Source organism: Triturus cristatus, chromosome 3_2 (assembly GCF_964204655.1).
Source record: "Triturus cristatus chromosome 3_2, aTriCri1.1, whole genome shotgun sequence".
Lineage (NCBI taxonomy): Eukaryota > Metazoa > Chordata > Amphibia > Caudata > Salamandridae > Triturus > Triturus cristatus.
Genome location: NC_140584.1, coordinates 1,199,275,515 through 1,199,295,879, shown reverse-complemented (window position 1 = coordinate 1,199,295,879; position 20,365 = coordinate 1,199,275,515). Strand labels below are relative to the sequence as shown.

Genomic DNA, 20,365 nt, shown 5'->3' with positions numbered 1-20,365 from the left:
CTCCTACCTCCTATCATCAGTGACTGCAGACAATGTTTCCACTCCTAACTCCTGTTCTAGGTGACGGAAGCCAATGTTTCTACTCCTATCTTTTGCCCTCAGCAACAGCAGACAATATTTCCACTACTACCTCCTATCCTCAGCGACTGCAGACACTGTTTCCACTCCCACCTCCTGTACTCAGCAATTGCAGACAATGTTTCCACTCCTACCTCCTTCTTCAGCGATTGCAGGCAATGTTTCCACTCCTACCTCGTTCCTCAGTGAGTGCAGACAAGGTTTCCACTCCCACCTCCTCTCCTCAGCAACTACAGACAATGTTTCTACTTCTACCACCTGTCCACAGCGACTGCAGACAATGTTTCCACTTCTACCTTCTTCCTCAATGACTGCAGACATTTTCCACTCCTACCTCCTGTTCTAGGTGACAGTAGACAATCTTTCCACTCCTACCTCCTTCCTCAGCGAGTGCAATGTTTCCACTCCCTCCTCCTGTCCTCAGCAACTATAAAACAATGTTTCTACTCCTACCACCTGTCCACAGCGACTGTAGACAATGTTTCCACTTCTACCTTGTTCCTCAATGACTGCAGACATTTTCCTCTCCTACCTCCTGTTCTAGGTGACAGTAGACAATGTTTCCACTCCTACCTCCTTCCTCAGCGACTACAATGTTTCCACTCCCCCCTCCAGTCCTGAGCAACTGCAAAGCCAGCTCTTGCTGAACCGGAAACAAGCATCCTGGGACCAGTTTTTGGGTGACACCTCTCATCAGCCAGGCTAGCTTCAATCCAGTGGCAAAGTGAGCAAGGGACCAATGTCTGGGCAACCCTGCCAACTTAGAGCAAACAAATCAAACACAAGGAGATGATGGGCGCAGCCCTGAAACTTGTCAGACACTCACCCCCAGTCACAGATCTCGGTTGAATCCATCATCGTTCTTTAACTCATTTTGCCACCTCAGTTTAGACCCAGCTTTATGCAAATCAGTCTTGACCCTGTGCATCATGGGTCCGTCGCTCACTTTGCCACTGGATTGAAGCTAGCCTGGCTGATGAGGGGTTTTACCCCGAAACCGGTCCCAGGATGCTTGTTTCCGGTTCAGAGAAGACCTGGCTTGGCAGTTTGGGCTGGACTGTTCCCATGAGGCACAGGGTCAAGACTGATTTGCATATAGCTGGGTCTGAAATGAGGTGGCAAAGTGAGCTAAAGAACAATGACGGATTCAACCCAGATCTATGACTTGGGTGGGTGTCTGAAAAGTTTCAGGGCTCCGGGCATCATCTCATTGTGCTTGCAATGTTTCTACTCCTACCTCGTTCCTCAGTGACTGTAGACAGTGTTCCCACTCCTCCCTTGTTCCTCAGTGACTGGAGGCAGTGTTTCCACTCCTACCTCTTTCCTCAGTGACTGCAGATTGTGTTCCCACTCCCACCTCCTGTCCTAATTGACTGCAGACAGTGTTTCCCCTCTTACCGAGGCAGCAGAAGTTATAGTGCCATGAAAGTGCTGGTCTAGGCGACATTTCTGAATCCCAGTGTAGCAGGAAGTGGTACCACACAGATGTCTGTACCTCAAGGTGCAGAGCGCCCTTGGAGGCAGTGGGGGTAGAGTCCCAGGTCACAGTAGACACAACGCCTCAGCTCCCAGCATCCTCTGGTCCGCACTCAGTGTCCTTGGAGAGTCTAGGGAGAGTTCACGTGACCCCCAGCACTCTAGAGTGAGGGCTGAGTGCTGAGCATTGCCCGCACACCCCATTAGACCCGTAGGTTGTTCCTTCTGAGGAAGTGCGTGAGTGTGATGAATGCTGTCTCTCAGAGGAGAGACACCTCCTGATAATCTGTGGCTGTAACCTCCTCCTTGCTGCCCCACAGTGACGCCAAGATCCCATACCTGTACGAACAAATCCACTGCCTGGCCCTGATGTGGAAGATCGAGTGCGTGAGCTCCAGGCTGGACGGGAAGATGCGCGCCTTCCTGGCGGTGCTGATGGAGGTGAACTCCGCCGAGCAGACCGGCATCGAGTCTCAGGTGAGGGGTGCGGGGCGGGGGCAGGGCTGCTTGAAGGTCAGAGGTCATTCAGCATCTTCTGAGGTGAGACTAAGTGTCACAATGTCCAAAGGTCATAAGACTGAGACACAGGCCATGTGCCATGATATCCCATACACTCACCCTGAGACAGCTCTTGAGGATGACGCGCGGCGCAGCCCAAATATACTCCCACACTCCATACTGGCACCGTACACCAAGGTCTTATGTCACTACCCCCAAACAGAACTGCAGCTGCCTGATTGCCCGATAACCAAGATAACTTCCATTGTAACTGGAATTACAAGGGACATTGTGTACACAACCCAATGAAACTTCTCCGAGAATAGAAGGGTGTCCCCAAGACCAGAAAGGGGAGGCTGTCCTACATCACACAACGAAAGGGAAGGCCTATTATCCCACTTCTCAGAGAGGACCCCAGGCATAATCGCAGCTAAGATGAGAACTAAACGTTCCTGCACCAGGAGCCTCTATGTTAAAACTTCCAAATGAAACGCCGGGTACACGACACCAAACAAATCAGCAATGTGTTGCAAAGTCCTGGAAAACACATCACACACGACTGCACCTCCTACAAGTACACAGGGTTCCTACTCCTAAGGAGAGCAGCAGACTCCATGCCATCTAACACGAGAAGTAGGGTCTACCATGCCCCAATAGATCAGTAGAGAACACTACACCAATCAAGAGAACCAGATGTTACCTCTTTGAAGTTGGTTGCCACCACACCCCACAAGAGAACCTATTGATACCACACTTCAACAAACCTAACAGGCAATGCGGGCCCACCTTCACCTCTCAACAGGACAGATGTTACTACTTCCATGACCTTAGATAACAATAGCCAACATCAAAGCCTGCAAGAGATCCAGGGATCACCACGCACAGAGAAGTCCACGCAACACAAGACCTGACAAGCAGGGCTGGTGTAAACACGCCGAAGGCAGCACTGTGCCCTACTGCTCGGGCTGAATTTGTGCCAGTGGGGACCAGGCCTTACTCAGAAAGAGATAGTAGAAAAGAGAGCGAGAAGGTGTAGAGAAGAGCATAGAAATTAGTGAAAAGTGAAAAAACAGTAAAGAAAAAGACCCTAGAAAAGTGACAAGCAGTGGTAAAAAAGAGTTAGGATGTGGAATCAAGACTAGACAGCCTTGGTGTCTGGCAACCGCCTATGCTATTCCAGTGGTGGGTGCATGAGCAGAGGTGGACAAGGGTGCCAGGGGCCCTGGTGCAGGCACAGAAATGATCCCTCTGACCGCTGCCATACACAACAAGCATTGGCATAGCCAAAATGGTCTCGCTTTTGGGACCTTATAAGTATTTAGTTATGCAGCACAATATCCTTGGTGCAACAACATCAATTGTTGCATGGCTAAACACTTATAAGGTCCCAAAGGCGAGACCTATTGGCTATGCCACTGCTTGTTTACTTATGTTATTTTGTTTGCAGTGGAGTGATCATCTAGAAAATGAGAGATAGAACTACTGGTGTTGTAGATGTGAATATTTTTCTTAACACGTTTACAAAAAAAACTATTTTGGGTGGTGTTCTGACATGCTAGGCAGTTAACAAGCATCTTGTGAGGTGAAGACAAAATGCACTTGGATACATAAGAACATGCAGTACCCTGAGAAGCGCCAGCAGCAAAGATTATTTAAATAAACTCAGCAAGTATTTTACAGTAAATATAATTTATGTGACATTTATGGACATGCCTCAATTTTGACCAAAACACAAAAACAACCCCCTGGCTCACAAAAACGCTTCCCTGCTGTGTGAACGTCGGTACAGGCAAACAGAGGGAACCAAGCAATATAATAATTTCGGTAATTTTATAACTTTCCAATCACTGTAAACTAAGCCTCAAACAAGCGCTATTAGTTAATCATGACACCTGTGATTATTTACTTATGTTTTGCAGGTTTTTCAAGGCATGCACTGTCAGTCGTACTACAAGGAGGAAAGCGCAACATTTCCCTACATTTCACTAATTGTGCATTTTAAAACAGAAGAGGGGACACACAGGAAATCCTTTAATATTGAGCATTAGATTCCAGCAATAACCTCTATATTACTGCGTGGGCTCAAGTTATGACGCAGTCACTCATGGTTACACAGACAAGAAGGGCAGGGGTGAAAAGAAAACGAAGACTTGTGCACAAGCAGCCTGTGCGGCCGGGCCCAGTGTTTGCTGCACTCAGAGAGTCTGAAGCCAAGCATCGCTTCCCCTAGCAACTGAGGCGTGTTTTAAGCATGAGGTCAAAGGGCATCAACATAGCTGAAGCCGCGAGTGCAGCATTGGCTTACGGAGAACATCAAAGCGGCTGTGAAAGTGAAAGTAATCGCGATCAAGCGCGGCATGCGCGCCCGCACACATACACTGTAGCTCTAGGCTGGCCATGGTAGCACTTTTTGGAGCCCTCACAAAATGTCTCGCCAGACCAGCGCTGGGGGTACGGTGCGTACATACGTGGGTGGGGGTACGGCGTGTACATACGGGGGGGGCTGGGGGTACGGCGCGTACATACGGGGGCTGGGGGTACGGCGCATACATATGGGGCTGGGGGTACGGCATGTACATACGGGGCTGGGGGTATGGCGCGTACATACGTGGCTGGGTGTACGGTGCGTACATATGGGGCTGGGGGTACGGCGCGTACATACGGGGGTGGGGATACGGCGCATAGATATGGGGGGCTGGGGGTACGGCGTGTACATACGGGGGGCTGGGGGTACGGCGCGTACATACGGGGGTCTGGGGGGTACGGTGCGGATGTACGCGGGAGGGGTGGGAGGCTGGGGGGGCCGTACGACTCGTACCCTGGGCACAAGTGTACCCGGGGTAGGGGTTGTGCAAAGTTCGCTCTGTACGGGACGTTTTCCATACGCTTGTGTATTCAGGATGCCGGTATGGATCGGACTTGTGCGCTCGGACTTCAGTTTTATGACTCGTACGTAAAACTGTCCGGGGACGTCTCGTAGACTATTCCCGAGGTCATTCGTATGTATTTTTCACGTACGAATCGTACTTCGCCGTTTGTACGGGACTTGTACGATTCGTACGTAAAAAAATACGGATACGAGTCGGACGGTAAATTTTTTTAACGGATCGGAATCGGCACCTTGGTGAAGTAGCTATACCTGGCAATACTGGAATTCACACCACAATCATTACCTCGCTTAAGGGAGAGGTGGGAGGCCACACTAAATAGGACCTTAACTGAGAAGGAATGGATGAAGGTTCTGAGTAGACCAAAAAAGGTATCCTGGAACACGGCTTTCAAGCTACTACAATTTAACATGCTCCATAGAACTTACCTCACCCCCCATAGGTTGAATGTGATATATAGCAGAGAAGACCAGGCTTGTGCTAGGTGCTTGCAGTTGGATACGGACTTTGATCATATGGTTTGGTCCTGTATACGACTTAAGGATTCTTGGAGGAACATTGTGAATATGATCAATAGAGTTTTGTCTCGAACCCTACAGTGTTCTCCAGAGGCCTGCCTCTTGGGTTTATTCCCGAGACCCACATCACATAGACTGGGGCATAGATTTATAGATCTAGCTTTACTGTTGGCTAAACAAAGGATAGGTCTCGGTTGGAAGTCAAAACACACCCCATTGTTGGTCACTTGGGAAGAGGATGTCACTCACTGGACTAGTTATGTTTGTTATAAACAAGGGAACCCAAAAGGTAGGAAGGACCCTCGGTGTCAACTAGTTGTGACCACCCCCAAATGACGCTGCCTGAATGGTGGGCACGGGGGGGGGGAAGGATCCAAGGGTTATGGAAGTACAATGTACGAGCTAATTGTATTGGAGATGGTTGGAACCCATTTCTGATGTTAATTGGTGACCAACCAAAGGTAAAATATGGCGCGGGGGTAAGGAGGGCGTCCGCGGGATTCAAGACGGCGGTTGCTTGCCAATCACAAGATAGGCGGCTACTTGCTGATCACAAGAATTGCCGATAGTTCCTACAAGCCATTAGGAGCAGAATCGTTGCGATCTCCAATACAATTAGCTCGTACATTGTACTTCCATAACCCCTGGATCCTTCCTCCCCCACGCTCGCCATTCAGGCAGCGTAATTTCAGGCTTGCTAAACACTCTTGTCCTGATGACAGGAGACACTTGACACCTGTCATGCGTAGTATTCTCTGCAGGGTGGCAGTGTGGCGGGTGGGAGGAGTCAGCCTTCAGGGGTGGTTCCTCTTTACTCTTGGTTTTTTCCCTCCTAACTGAGACTCTCCTAAGGAGACACTTGACACCTGTCATGCGTAGTATTCTCTGCAGGGTGGCGGGTGGGAGGAGTCACCCTTCAGGGGTGGTTCCTCTTTACTCTTGGTTTTTTCCCTCCTAACTGAGACTCTCTTAAGGAGACACTTGACACCTGTCATGCGTAGTATTCTATGCAGGGTGGCAGTGTGGCGGGTAGGAGGAGTCACCCTTCAGGGGTGGTTCCTCTTTAGGGTGTCACCCTGCCAATATGAGCCACCACGTAATTCACAAAGCTACTGCTAAATAACATTATTACACATGTAATGATTTTGATTAGAAGTGTTTAGGCAAGCACGACATTCGTGTTTGCTTGAAGTTTCCAGAGCTCAGGGCAGCCATCTTGGCCTCCTCCCCAGGCTCTTGAGGGCCGAAGGAGGAGGAGGAGGGGGCCGGGTGGGCTGAGCTATGTTTAGAGCAAGTGGTTTCCTTTTTATATCCTACCACTCGCCTGCACTTGACAGAGTAACTGCCCTAGGAGATGTAGGTTTTTCAGTGACTTTGCACTTTGATTCGATACCCCCTTTTGGACTCAGTTTATACCATGGGGTGTATTTGATACTTATGCCAAAACACCGAGGGGCAGATTCACAAGCCCCTTGCGACAACTTACGTCACTTCTGTGACGCAGTGGCGTTGTAAACAATGCACCACGTTATGACATATTTACAACGTGACGCATCTAGGGAGATGTGTCACTTTGTAAAGCCCTGCGCGGAGCGCAGTCAAAATATTGATTTTTTTATATCGACCTACACTAATATCTAGGGGCCCATTAGGATGTCGGGCGCTGGCGGTGCGGAAAAACGCTAATTTCCACCCGCGAGCAGCGGCCCTCACGTCCGCCATATTAGTATGGCCAAACATAGGCCATTTCCCTACCGCGCACCGCCATCAAATTGCACCCGCCACCGCGGCGGTGGGAGCCAATGGAGACTCACTGCCATGCAGAATGACGTCTGCCCTGCTCCACAAATTAGAATGATTCAAACAAGCAGATGCACCGCAGCGGAGATACCGCCCAACCAGAGACGGCGGAAGCTCGACAGCGGAGCGCGAAACCAGAGTCCCGGTCACGACCGCCCTGGACCCAGCTCTACACGTCTTGCCGGTGCTGTGCCTGCTACATCTCCAGGAACTCATGGACCGCCGCGGACGCCGCCGCAGGTACGCAACAACCCAAACACAACACACAACACACGTGCAGAGATAGGGTCCAAATCTACATCAGACACCCTAGGGGGGACAGGGACACATCCACAAGGGCACCCACACATCACCCACCAAAAACTACCAACAATTATATGTATCACTTGATTTAGCAACAGTAAACCAAAAGATCGAACCCTAGGCCGCAACTGATTCCAACTATTACACAACATAAATTAAGCTGAAACTAACCCTACGGCTCATAAACATACTTATGTGTCAGAAGAAACAATACTCAGGGATCATAATACCATAAACAATTCTAAAGCCTAATTCTTACCTTAAAATCCAATGCAAAGTACATTGGTGCAATACTTTCAGATGAAGCAAAAATTACAACTTAAACCACAAATTAAAGGTTTAAACCCGGTACTCCATATAGAGAAACAGATATAACACTCTTAGCACCACACTTTAAGTTGTTCTCCAGATTAGCCACTAGAATGTAAAGGAAACATGCCCACATAAGACAGATCTGAATGAAATCAACTGCTCTCGGAGACAGGAATATGTAATTTAGAATACACAAAGATCCCCTGGTTGAACACCGCTTTGTTCAGGAAAATTTGACCTTCCAACCAGACAAATAGGTATAATATAAAAATCTTTCTATAGTCAGGATCCAACCACATGATGGCATTAGAAATAAATCAACTAGGAAAGTAAAAATATGCAATCATTAAGAGAATGTGTTATAAATAAAGGAGATATGTATTAAAATAAAGATAGAAAACAGACTTGATTGGTTAAAACAATTGATTATATTTATCCACCATTATCTGATTAATCATATGTTAGTATTGTGATACACCATTCATATGACTTACCGCAAAAGTAAGCTACAATCCTGTGAGAAACTGGGTGTCTGTTGCAGTACTCACTCACTTTTTGCCTGGTTTTTGATGCAACTTTGACTGAGGTCTACTGGACCAGGTTCCCAGAACCAGTGTTTGTTCCCTAAAAAGTACCACATTTGGAACTACTTCAGCTACCTCTGTAAGTCTCTAGTCAGTAGTACCCCTGGTACCTAGGGCATGGATACTGAAGAGGGTCCTCTGTAGCTGCAGCACTGGTTGTGCCACCCAAGTGATCCCTCACCAACGCTATGTTCTCTGCCCTTGCAGGCTGAGTGTCTTGGTGCAGAGAAACCTGAAGAGTTGACATGACACACAGACCAGTGTGCCATGCCTCCCATACCCTGCATAAGGTATATGCATATCTGAAAGAAACACGTTAGTTAGATTCCTCACCTTAGAATATCCCCAGGCGTCAGGCTGGATCCGGAAAGATTTTTCGTCAGCAATACCCTTGCGCGTCGCTAGGCGTCGTCTGCGGCTCTGCGTCCGTCGTCGGCGTCGTGATCACCGGGATGACGTTGTCGGAGTACTTCGTCGCCACCCTCGCGCGCTGACGTCAGTTCTTCTTTTTTCCACGCCAGTAAGCGCTGATCTGGGAAGAGCATACCCTTTTAGTCATTTTTTGACTAAACTTTTTTGAACTCTTTTGGTTCCATTTTCAGTCGACCTCGACTCTGGTGCCGATAGGGATGCCTGGCTTCAAAGCTTGTGACACCTGTCACCGACTGATGTCGGTCACAGATCACCTCGACTGCCGGGCCTTGACTTCGAAGGTTTAAGCGGGAGCTGTCCCGCAAGCTGCTCTAGTTCCGCCAGTCGGCTCCGCGCCGCTCAAGGTCCCGGTCGAGGAGGAGGTCGAGGGACCGGTCACGGAGCCGCAGTCATCACCGCTCGTCGGGGTCAAAGCCTTTGCGCTCTGGTAAGTCGAAGCACAGCAAGAAGTCAAAGAGGCAACATCGCTCTTCTGGCTCCCCTCGCCGGTTGCTCGACTCGGTTGAGGGTTCGGGTGGCACGAGCTGCAGGAGTCCTGTCCGACCCCATACCCTCCGGTCCCTGGGTCTGATCCGACTCCGGGAGAGGTCAGTGACTTCCTCGTGGCCATGTGGAACCTGGCTCTGCCGTTGACACCTGCCGGTGCGCCTTCGGGCCCCGCAGGCTCGACTGGGAGGCCTAGCTAGCCGGCGGCTCCAGCCCCGGTGGCGTTGTCGACTCCGGTCCCGACGCCGCAGGCCCCCGCAGGATCCAGGCCGAGATCCCAGTAGGCGCCGGTCGACCTCACGACCCCTCTGCCAGCGCCGACCCCTCCGGTGCCACCCCCGGCGCCGCCTTTGGACGACGCCGTTCCCCGGTTTAGTCCCGGTCCGGGCCCGGCGTCGGAGCGGCGCTACCCAGCACCGTATCCGATGCCGATGGGTGACAGGTTCATCCTCCGCCCGGCTCCGATCCTTCCACCTGTGTACCAGGAATCGGATGACGGAGACGACTGGGAGGGGTCTGAGGACCCTCTGGCACGGCAGGGCCATTTATCTCAGGACTGGGCAGACGAACTGGGGGGTGCCAGTGGTCTTGATACCTCCCCTGACACTGGATTCATCTCTCCTCCGTCCGTGGCTTCGGAGGAAGGTGCTACATTTTCTGTGGTGCTGCGCAAGGCGGCCGAAGCCCTTGGGCTGGAGCTGCCTGCTGTGGCCGTGAGGACTAATCTCCTCACTGAAGTGCTTCAACCATCAGCAAGCTCCTCGGAGCCTCTGCTGCAGTTCAATGAAGCACTGATTGACGTTCTGAAGGGCACCTGGTCCAAGCCCTCCACAGTTCCTCCTGTGGACCAGAACATGGCCCGGCGCCACCGCCCTGCACCGGGCGACCCCAGTTTTCTGTCGATGCACCCCACACCCGAGAGCCTGGTTATCCAGGCCTCTACCTCTACAGTGTCTGGAGGAGGCCCGGACACGGCTCGCCCAGGCTCTTGCCGAGGGGCGGGATGCGGCACGGCATGCAATCCAATGTGGACTGGACACAACGGACTCGCTAGGCAGGGCAATGGTGACCATGGTGGTGATTTGTCGCCACGCCTGGCTGAGGTCCACGAGTTTCTCCAGGGATGTCCAGAGCACCCTCATGAACATGCCCTTTGATGGCAGTCGACAAAGCGGATAGCGCGCTGGAGCGCTTTAAGGACTCCAGGGCTACAGCCAAGTCCTTGGGCCTCTCGGCCCTCGCCCGCAATCTTCCGCTTTTCGCCCCTTTCATGGCCAAGGAAGGGGCGCCCCCTTGTGAGAAGTTGGCCTGATATGTAGTGCTCACTATTCTAGTGATCACTGTGTATCATTCCAAACGACCCTTATTGATGATTGGTTGTAAGTCAACCTTATAGACCAGCTATCCTAGTAGCGTGGATACGAGCAGTCTTAGGCTAAACTCTAGAGGGCGTGTTAAGCCAGCTGTTTACCATCACATATACCCCTTGAACACCAAGTGAAAGGACACCACACAAGTTGTTATGAAAATAAAAGGATATTTATTTATAACAAGACTACCCTGGCTCTTTATGAGTCAGGGAGCTAAGCACACTACAAAACTCTTAGGAAAATACTTCAGTTGCACAATTTACACAAATGCCCGAGGGGCACGAGAAACCATCCACACTTACAGTGAAATGCGAATGGATAGAGTCTGGAGGTACTGATTCCGGAGTGTACCGATCAGTGGGACTAAACGAAAAAGGAACTGGACACTTGTAGAGCGAACCTGCGATGGAGCACCGAAATGCTCGAGTTACCTAGCCCAGAGGCTGCGGCTGCGTGAAGTTCGGCAAGATGTCTGGAGTCCTCGTGTAGTCTCAGGAGCCTGAAAGAAGAAGTTGCTGGCAGGCGACCAGTGATGATGTTCAGCGAGATCCAAGCCTGGATCGGTGATGAAGAAAACCTGAAAGCAGAGGGGACTCAGTTCTCAACCGCTAGCCAGCGATCGTGTGGGTACCAGGAGGGTACCGGCTGAAGTCACCTCAACCAGGTGAGTGGGTGACGTCGGACTCGGCTGTTCCTCGGACCAGGAGGCGCGGCGGCGACCAGGATGGAGGGCGAGCTGTCCCACGAAGGTGTCTGCTGTCGATGATGCTGGGCCCAGGAAGGGGCAGCGGATCTTGGCAGTGGCAACCCAAGCGGGGAAGTCAAGATGGCGTCGGGAGTGGACCAGGAGGGTCCGTGGTACTCCTCTGTTGAAGGGGAGCAAGAGCCAGTCTGGAGCAACCAGACCGGTGATGAAAACAATCTTGGAGCGTCGTGAAGAGGGCCACAAGCCGGTCGGCAAGTGGTCGGACAACGCGGTGAACAGCAAGGAGCGGAAGGGCCCCCACGCAGATCTCGTGGATGCTGGGGAGACAGACTTCGATGCTGGAGCTGCTCAGGGTTAGGGCTTCTCAAACCCTAGGTGCACTCACTCGAGGGTCCCTCGGTGGGCGTGCTAGATAAGCGTTGTGCAGGTTTCTGAAGATAGCCGGTCCCGCAGGTCTCGTCACACCTACGACTCTCAGCTGGGCTGATGAGGTAGGTAAAAGGTCAGAGATGGCAGGGAACTCGGGTCTCGTCGAGCTGGGCAGTCTTGGTCCGTGGGAGAGACGTGCAGCAAACCGCAAGCGCTTAGGTGGTGCTTGCTGGTGCAGGGTGGCTACTCCTTAGCCACAAGGGAGAGTCTTCAGAAATGGTCAAGAGTTCTTTTCGTGGAAAGTAGTTCGTGATTCGGAGTCATCCGATTATCTGATTATCCAATTTGGGAAGGGGACTCGCTCCTACCTTTATTCTAAGAAAAGGGGCTGGCCCGTGACTAGGTTCTACCTATGGGTGGAGCCAGGAGGGGGGTGGTTACACCCCTATCCTTTGTCCGGCTTCGCCCCAGCTCAGGGGCTGGTGGGCCCCCGAAACTGGTTTGAGCCGGGCTATGCACAGTGAGCACCGGGGTGCCACTTGCAATCACCTTCCTTTCAGCCCTGCCTACCTGGGATACACAAACCCTGTCTGGGATGGTGCTAACACCGCCCTCGACAGGAAACCCTTTGTCCAAGCTCCCCTCGCTGGAAGGTCCCCCAGCAGCAGGAGGTCAGACTTGTGTCTGGTGGCAGCATCCATTTTGTGATGCTGAGGCTTGAGTCAACTTTAACCGGGGTTCAAGGTTACTTCCATGTCGTGTCCCTCTAAAAGGGGGGAATGCTAACCCCGTCGCCAGGACTGGCGAGGGGTTCGTATTCCCATTCGTATGACACCTTACTCGACATGTGTAGGTGATGCGATGCCAAAGTTAGCAAATAACCGCAAGGATTATAATGCATTAAAAGTAGTTGGCCCGCGTCACCATGGAACGGCTATTAGGACTTGGTTCCGCAAGCCGTCGACGGGCTCAGCTCGCGCCAGAGCACCGTCCCACATGATTCCCGGCACTCTGCCTTCAGGATGATAAGGCCTGCCATAGGAGTGACTGATAGGAATCCATGTGTCCATTTTAGGGTTAGGTGTAGGAATACTACACCTATAGCAACGGGTGATTACACCACGCTGCCCCAGCTGTCGTGCAGCCAGTTGTGTCAGATTTGGGCGGCCATCCAGGGGTGGCATAATACATGCTGCAGCCCCTGGTAGGCCCTGGGTACACCGATGCCCTGGATACCTGTGGTATGCTGAGACAGGGACTGACAAGGCGGCCCAGTTCCAATTAGTGGATGCACCTAATGTACATGTGTGTTAATTTCGAGAGAGAACAGCTAGGCTGTGGGTCTGATTGGCAGGCCCACAGCCGGAGAAAGTCGTAAACCAATGAAGCAAAAGCAAAAAATCTGGGTGATCATAGGATTGCAGACCCTACTCTCCTACACCCCTCACGTCCATCTAGCCACAGGCCACAGAACCAGCCCCAACGCGGTCGCAGACGTGGATTCCGCCGAGGCGGAGCAGGGGGACAACGAGCCGGTCCATCCACATCTACCCCAGCAGCATCTGCCTCAAAGCCCTCCTAGTCCGAGCATTCAAGCCCATTCCACGCCAGTGCGAGGCAGAGTTCGCCATCACCTGCTCCACTGCCGTACCATCACATCGGACAGGTGGGTGCTGCAAATCGTCCGAAGGGGCTACTCCCTCCCCTTCAAGGTGACCCCTCCAGCCATGCCACCGCAGTGCCACCGAATTTCAGGGGATCACTTGCAACTTCTGCAGGAGGAAGTTACGGCCCTCTTGGCCAAGGAGGCCTTCGAGCACGTTCCTGGTCCAGAAGTAGGTCATGGTTGTTATTCCCACTACTTTCTGGTTCCCAAGAAGGGCAAAGAGGGCCTACGCCCTATCTTGGACCTCAGGAGCGTCAACGCCTTCCTCTGGAAGGAGAAGTTCAAGATGCTCACCTTAGCTCAGGTTCTGGCTGCCCTAGACCCTGGAGACTGGATGGTAGTGTTGGACTTGCAGGACGCTTATTTCCACATCCCCGTCGTGCCGGCCCACCGGCGTTACCTACGGTTCACTGTCGGCCACGAGCATTTTCAGTTTACCGTGCTCCCCTTCAGCCTCACTGTTAGAGTCGGGAATCTCTGGTTGGCGCAAGGTTGCCCTTGTGTCAAGCAGGAACCCTCTCCTCCACGTCAGGGCGCAGGATAACCCCTCGCGAATGACCCTTGCTCACCCTCTAGGTGCGTGGCGTGAGCAGCCAAGGCGATTCCTCAGGCGTTGTTGGTTAAGCACTTACAATCGTACACACAGTAAATACATCAATCCCCCCAGAAACGGACACCAGACTTGGATATATATAAAAATAAGCTTCTTTATGTAAAAATAGGTATATATATCTCAGCAGACTTATCACAAGACCAATAACGTTTTCGCTATGCCACCAGGTTGTAAAGCAGGCAAATGTTCTTTGTTCGTAGTTTCAAATGGATACTTTGTAGTCTCTTGTAAATGTTACTTGTGGTTCCAGTACTCACAGAGATCGGTTCCTGCGAACGGGGAAATAAGGCGTTGCGGGCCCCGAGCCCGATACTGGAACTTCTTTCGTGATGGGGAGAGTCGGCACAGGTCGGTGCGACTCTCAACGTTGGGAAGTGTTCTTGGGTCCTCAATCAGCAGGTGTGGGCAAGTAGGCAGGCGCGGCCCGCGACCCTTTAGCACGGCGGTGCAGGAGGGTCTCCACAGCGGGGGCGGCGCGGCCTGAGATGTCCGGGGATAGCGAAGCGGGGTCACAGGGCACCGTCAGTGCAGCTGGATGACCCAGCGTAGATCACAGTCGTCGGACGGCTTCCGGCGGGAGGGGTGATAGCGCGTTCACCGCGCTCCAATGGCAGGCGGTGACAGGGGTGCAGGCGGCCTAGCCCGGGGACAGAGAGCGGCTCTGGACGGAGCGGGGCTCTCACGGGGTTGCGGCAGGCGAGCTCCTGAGTGTCACGGCCCTAGGAGGGGCGATGAGGGGCGCAGTCTCTTTTCCAGCGGGATGCACACACGGCTCGAATTGGAGGACGAGCAAGAAGCACAGAGAACCCACTGGTCCTGGGGTTCAGTTCAGGGGGCAAGCTCAGATCAAGCCCTTGGAGAATGTTCAAGCACAAAGTAGCAAAGTCTTTTCAATAGTCTCTTCCTCTCCTTTCTCAGCAAGGCAGGCAGCAGGCCAGCTCCTCCAGCGTCTCCTTCTCCTTCTAGTCGGGCAGAGGTTCTTTGTGGTAAACAGGATTCTGATTTCTTAGGAGCCAGGCTCCTACTTTTATACCATGATTCTTTTGTTCTTTAGCGCCAGGGGGCCTGGGCCTGGCTCAGTCCAGTTCTGGAGCACTTTGTTATGGTGACTCTGCTCTTTCCTTTCAGCTGCAGGGCAGAGACATCAGCCGCCCCACAGGGGGCGGCGCCGGCTTTGTGGTGGCAGAGCACAGGTCTATTCAAGAGTCAAGGTGTACTCCTCCCACCCATCCTGGTGTAATCTCTCTACCCACCACCTGGCAGCCAACCTGTCTCTGGGGATCCCCCCACCCTGCTCCTTACTGTTGCTAGGCAGAACACACACACACAGCAGAGGCGGACTGAAATGGTCAGGTCAGTAAATACTAACTTTCTAAAAGTAGTATTTACAAACCCAGGATATTAAAATAAACTTGACTACAAGAAGTATTTTATTATTATGAGTTCAGGCATACTAAACTTGACATTCTACCATGCTCTCTGAGTCCACTGGGGTCACAGCGTTGGCGTGATCCCAGCAGCCCATTCTGGCCTATGGAGAGCAGGTAGCCTTCAATAGTGAAAAACGGAAAGGGCTGTAATTCACTACTAAGACATGCCACACACATCAGGGCATGTCCTACCTTATGCCTACAATGCACCCTGCCCGTGGGCCTACCAGAGGGGTGGCTAATAGGTAGGTAAGGGAAGGTTTAGGGACTGGCAAGTGGGGGCACTTGCACAGTCAGCGCGACGGTCCGGGACCGCGCACAGGGTCTGCGGTGGCAGACCCTAGACACATTTTACAAGGCCGCTTCCTGGGGGTGGCACAACCAGCGCTGCAAGCCCACCAGCAGCATTGGCATTCACAAGCCCTGGCACCCCTGGTGCCCTTTACTGGGGACTGACAGTGAATCCAATAAACCAATCGTGAACATCAATTACAGGTACACTTTACCTAGGGAGCACTTGCACTGCGGCACGGATTAGCCGTGGCGCAGTGCCCTGAGCGGACAACACCAGCAAAACAATCGAGGCACACCATCAAAAAGTGGAAGGGAAACTCACGCCAAGGTGCCAGGTCTAACACGTGTCCCCTCCAGCTGAAATGTGGGGAGAACTACCCTTGCCCAGGGGGTTCCTCGTCACTAAGGCGGAAATACCTGGACAGACCGTCAGCGTTGGCGTGATCTGTACCAGGACGGTGTTCCACCGTAAAGTCCATACCCTGTAGGGAGATGGACCACCTCAACAGCTTCGGGTTTTCACCCCTCATTTGCATCAACCATCTGAGGGGCCTGTGGTCCGTCTGAACCCGGAAGTGAGACCCAAACAAGTAGGGTCTTAGCTTCTTCAGCGCCCAGACCATCGCAAATGCTTCTCGCTCAATTGCACTCCACCTACTTTCCCGTGGAAGTAACCTCCTACTGATGAAGGCTACGGGTTGGTCCCAGCCCTCCTCAGTCATCTGTGAAAGAACAGCCCCTACACCATGCTCTGAAGCGTCTGTCTGGACTAGGAATTCCTTGGAGAAGTCAGGGGCCAAGAGCACGGGCGCCGTGCACATGGCAGTCTTCAGGGTGTCGAAAGCTTTCTGACAGGTGTCAGTCCAAATCACGTTCCTGGGCTGCTTCTTAGAAGTCAGCTCTGTCAAGGGGGCAACGATCGTTCCATAGCCCTTGACAAACCTCCTGTAGTACCCAGTGAGCCCCAGGAAGGCCCGCACTGCGGTCTGCGTCTTGGGGGGTTCCCAAGCCAGGATGGTCTCAATTTTGGGTTGCAAGGGTGCCACCTTGCCACTCCCCACTTGGTGTCCCAAGTACACCACGGAACCCTGCCCGATCTGGCACTTGCTTGCCTTGATCGTGAGGCCTGCTCGGCGCAGAGCCATCAACACTTCCCAGAGGTGGCGCAGGTGTTCAGGCCAGGTGGCACTGAACACTGCGATGTCATCCAGGTAGGCGGCACTGAACGCATCCAGCCCGACCAGTACCTGGTTGACCAACCTCTGAAAGGTGGCAGGGGCATTCTTCATCCCAAATGGCATGACTCGGAACTGGAAGTGCCCATCTGGAGTAGAGAATGCTGACCTCTCTTTGGCCCCATCGGTCAAGGCGATCTGCCAGTACCCAGACGTTAAATCAAACGTGCTGAGGAACCGGGCAGCCCCCAGCCGATCAATGAGCTCATCAGCTCTGGGGATGGGGTGCGCGTCAGTCTTCGTGACTGAATTGAGTCCTCTGTAGTCCACACAGAACCGGAGTTCAGGTGTGGCTCCCGGCGCAGCAGCTTTGGGGACCAAGACCACGGGGCTGGACCAAGGACTGCTGGAGGACTCAACCACCCCTAGCGCAAGCATTTTGGAGACCTCCTCCTTGATGCAAGCTCTGACCCTGTCAGTTACCCTGTAAGCCTTGTGCTTCACAGGTAAGCTGTCTCCTGTGTCCACATCATGGACGCACCAATCTGTGACACCAGGAACCAGGGAGAATCTGTCGGAAAACTGCCCCAGCAAGTGGCGGCAATCCTCCTGTTGTTCGGGCGTCAGGGTGGGTGAGAGGTTAACTCCATCCACTGACCCATCTTTCTCAGAGGCCACTAAGAGGTCAGGAAGAGGCTCGGTCTCCTCTTCCATTCCATCATCAGTGGCCAGCAGCATGCCCACTTCGGTCCTCTCTAAGTGGGGCTTAAGGCGGTTAACATGTAGGACCCTCAAAGGGTTCCTGGGAGTCTGCATGTCCACCAAGTAGGTGATAGGACTTTTGCGCTCCACAACCTCAAATGGACCTGTCCACTTATCCTGAAGTGCACAAGGCTCCACTGGGGCCAAGACCCACACCTTTTGTCCAGGTTGAAGCTCTACCAGAGTGGCATTCCGGTCGTACCACCGCTTCATCTCCTCCTGGCTGGCTTCCAGATTTGCCTCAGCAAGTTGCCTGAAACGCCGAGTCTGGTTTCGGAAGGCCAGCATGTAACTGTATACATTCTGGGGAGGTTTCCTGGGAGATTGCTCCCAGCCTTCCTTTACCAAACTCAGAGGTCCTCTTACCGGGTGACCATACAGAAGCTCAAAGGGGCTGAACCCTAGAGACTTCTGTGGCACCTCTCGGTAAGCGAAGAGCAGGCATGGCAAGAGGACGTCCCACTTACGCCTCATTGGACCGTCCAGGCCCATGATCATGCCTTTGAGGGTTCGGTTGAATCTCTCAACCAACCCATTTCCTTGGGGGTGGTAAGGAGTGGTGAACTTGTAAGCTACCCCACACTCCTTCCACAGGGATTTTATATATGTGGATATGAAATTGGTCCCCCTGTCGCTCACCACCTCTAGAGGGAATCCCACTCGGGAGAAAATTCCCATCAGTGCCCGTCCCACCACGGGGGCCGTCACTGTCCTCAGAGGGATGGCTTCAGGGTACCGGGTGGCATGGTCCACCAAGACCAGGATGAACCTGTTGCCCAGGGCTGTCTTGGGGTCCAGAGGCCCCACAATGTCAATACCCACTCGTTGGAATGGCGTACCGACCACAGGGAAAGGTTGCAGAGGAGCCTTGTGCTTCCCTCCGCTCTTACCACTTGCCTGGCAAGTCTGACAGGTTCTGCAGTAGGAATCTGAGTTCTTGTGCATTTGGGGCCAGTAAAAGTGGGTGACAAGCCTGTCATAGGTCTTGTCCATCCCCAAATGTCCTGCTAAAGGCACATCATGAGCCAGCCCCAGTAGGAAGGGTCTGAACTTCTGGGGTACCACCAGCACACGGGCTGACCCAGGTTCAGCAGCCTTAGGCTCGGAATACAGGAGGTCACTCTCCCAGTACACGTAGTGTGTTTTGGCCTGAACACCATTGGCCTGGTCTGCAGCCTGTTGCCGCATACCCACGAGAGAAGGGCATTCTTTCTGCTCCCTGCAGAATTCCTCCCTGGAGGGACCTCCTTCTTGCTGCCAATGGGTCAGCTCAGGCAGGTCTCCCAGTTCGGCAATCTGTTCCCCGGTAGGCTCCAGAGCATCCCCCTCAGGGTCTGCTTCCTCCTGGGCCGTGAGAACTTCGGGGGCCGGTTTCCCGCGCCTCCTGCGCCTTCTCCCTAAGGCCGGTTCCTGGACCTCTCCCTCAGGCTCCAGGACCCTCTCAACACCCCTACTGGCTGCCATGGACCGGGTGGTCACGCACGCCCAGTCGGGTAGACCCACCATCCTCAGATGCGTGGTCTTCTCCACCTTTTCCCAAGGGGAGCTCTCCAGGTCGTTCCCTAGCAGACAGTCTACAGGCATGTCAGTTCTCACAGCGACTTGCAGAGTACCAGAAACCTCCCCCCACTCAAAGGGAACTTGAGCCATTGGACAACGACTCTCTACGTTGTCAGCATTGACAACCCTACAGTAGGCATTGGGTACAATCTGCTCTTGAGACACCAGGTGTTGCCTCACCGAGGTCACGCTGGCTCCTGTATCTCTAAGAGCCTCAACCTTCTTTCCATTGATGGTCACTACTTGCCCATATTTCTTAGTGTTAGAGGGCAGGTAGGTTACAGGGACCATCTCACTGTCTCCTAGCGAGACCAGGGTCATCTGCCCGGGACCCCCACCCTCCTGGACTGCTACCTCCTCCCCAAAATTAACATTAGCTACTTGCCGGGGTGGAGCACCAGTGGGTGCGGTCTTACCAAACAGGCGACACTTAGGATCAGAGGCAATGTGACCCGGGTCACCACACTTATAACAATTGAAGGGCCCCTTTGGAACAGGTCTACCTGTCGGGGCCCCGTTCTGCTGCGGGGGTGGGGGAGGCTGAGAACCCTTCTGCTGGTTCCCTTGGGAATTACTTTGGGGGCCTTTTTGGAACCCCTTCTGTTTACCCTTGTCCCCCCCACTCTTCTGCTGGGGACCCTGCCCACCTTTGGCGGAGTCTCCCACTTGACCCTTGTGGACCCTGGTGCTGAGCCAGCGGTCCGCCTCCTCAGCAAGCTTCCTCGGGTTGGACAGCTTGCTATCTATCAGGTGCTGGCGTAGCTCAGGAAAACATTGACTGGACAAGTGCTCCCATGCAATTAAGTCAAGCAGCCCTTGATAATCATTCACTTTGCTACCCTTCACCCAACCATCCAGCGCTCTGCAGAAAAAGGTCACATACTCCACATACGTACTCTCAGGGATCTTCTTGGTCTCCCTGAACCTCTGTCTATATAGCTCCGGAGTTAACCCATACCTGGTCATTAAAGCTTCCTTCATATGGGGGTATGAGGTCTGGACGTCTAAGGGCAAGTCTAACAGGGTGTCGCGTCCTTCAGCAAGG

At 53.0% G+C, this 20,365-nt stretch overlaps 1 protein-coding gene across 1 annotated transcript in view; it reads left to right on the top strand.

Annotated features, from left to right (window-relative positions):
• LOC146859441 (adenylate cyclase type 10-like) overlaps positions 1-20,365 on the top strand; it is a 78,060-nt gene that overhangs the window by 15,674 nt on the left and 42,021 nt on the right. Inside the window, exon 3 of the mRNA XM_085647167.1 lies at positions 1,875-2,031. Within this exon, the coding sequence (XP_085503293.1) occupies positions 1,875-2,031 (157 nt within the window). The remainder of the gene's footprint in view (positions 1-1,874; positions 2,032-20,365) is intronic.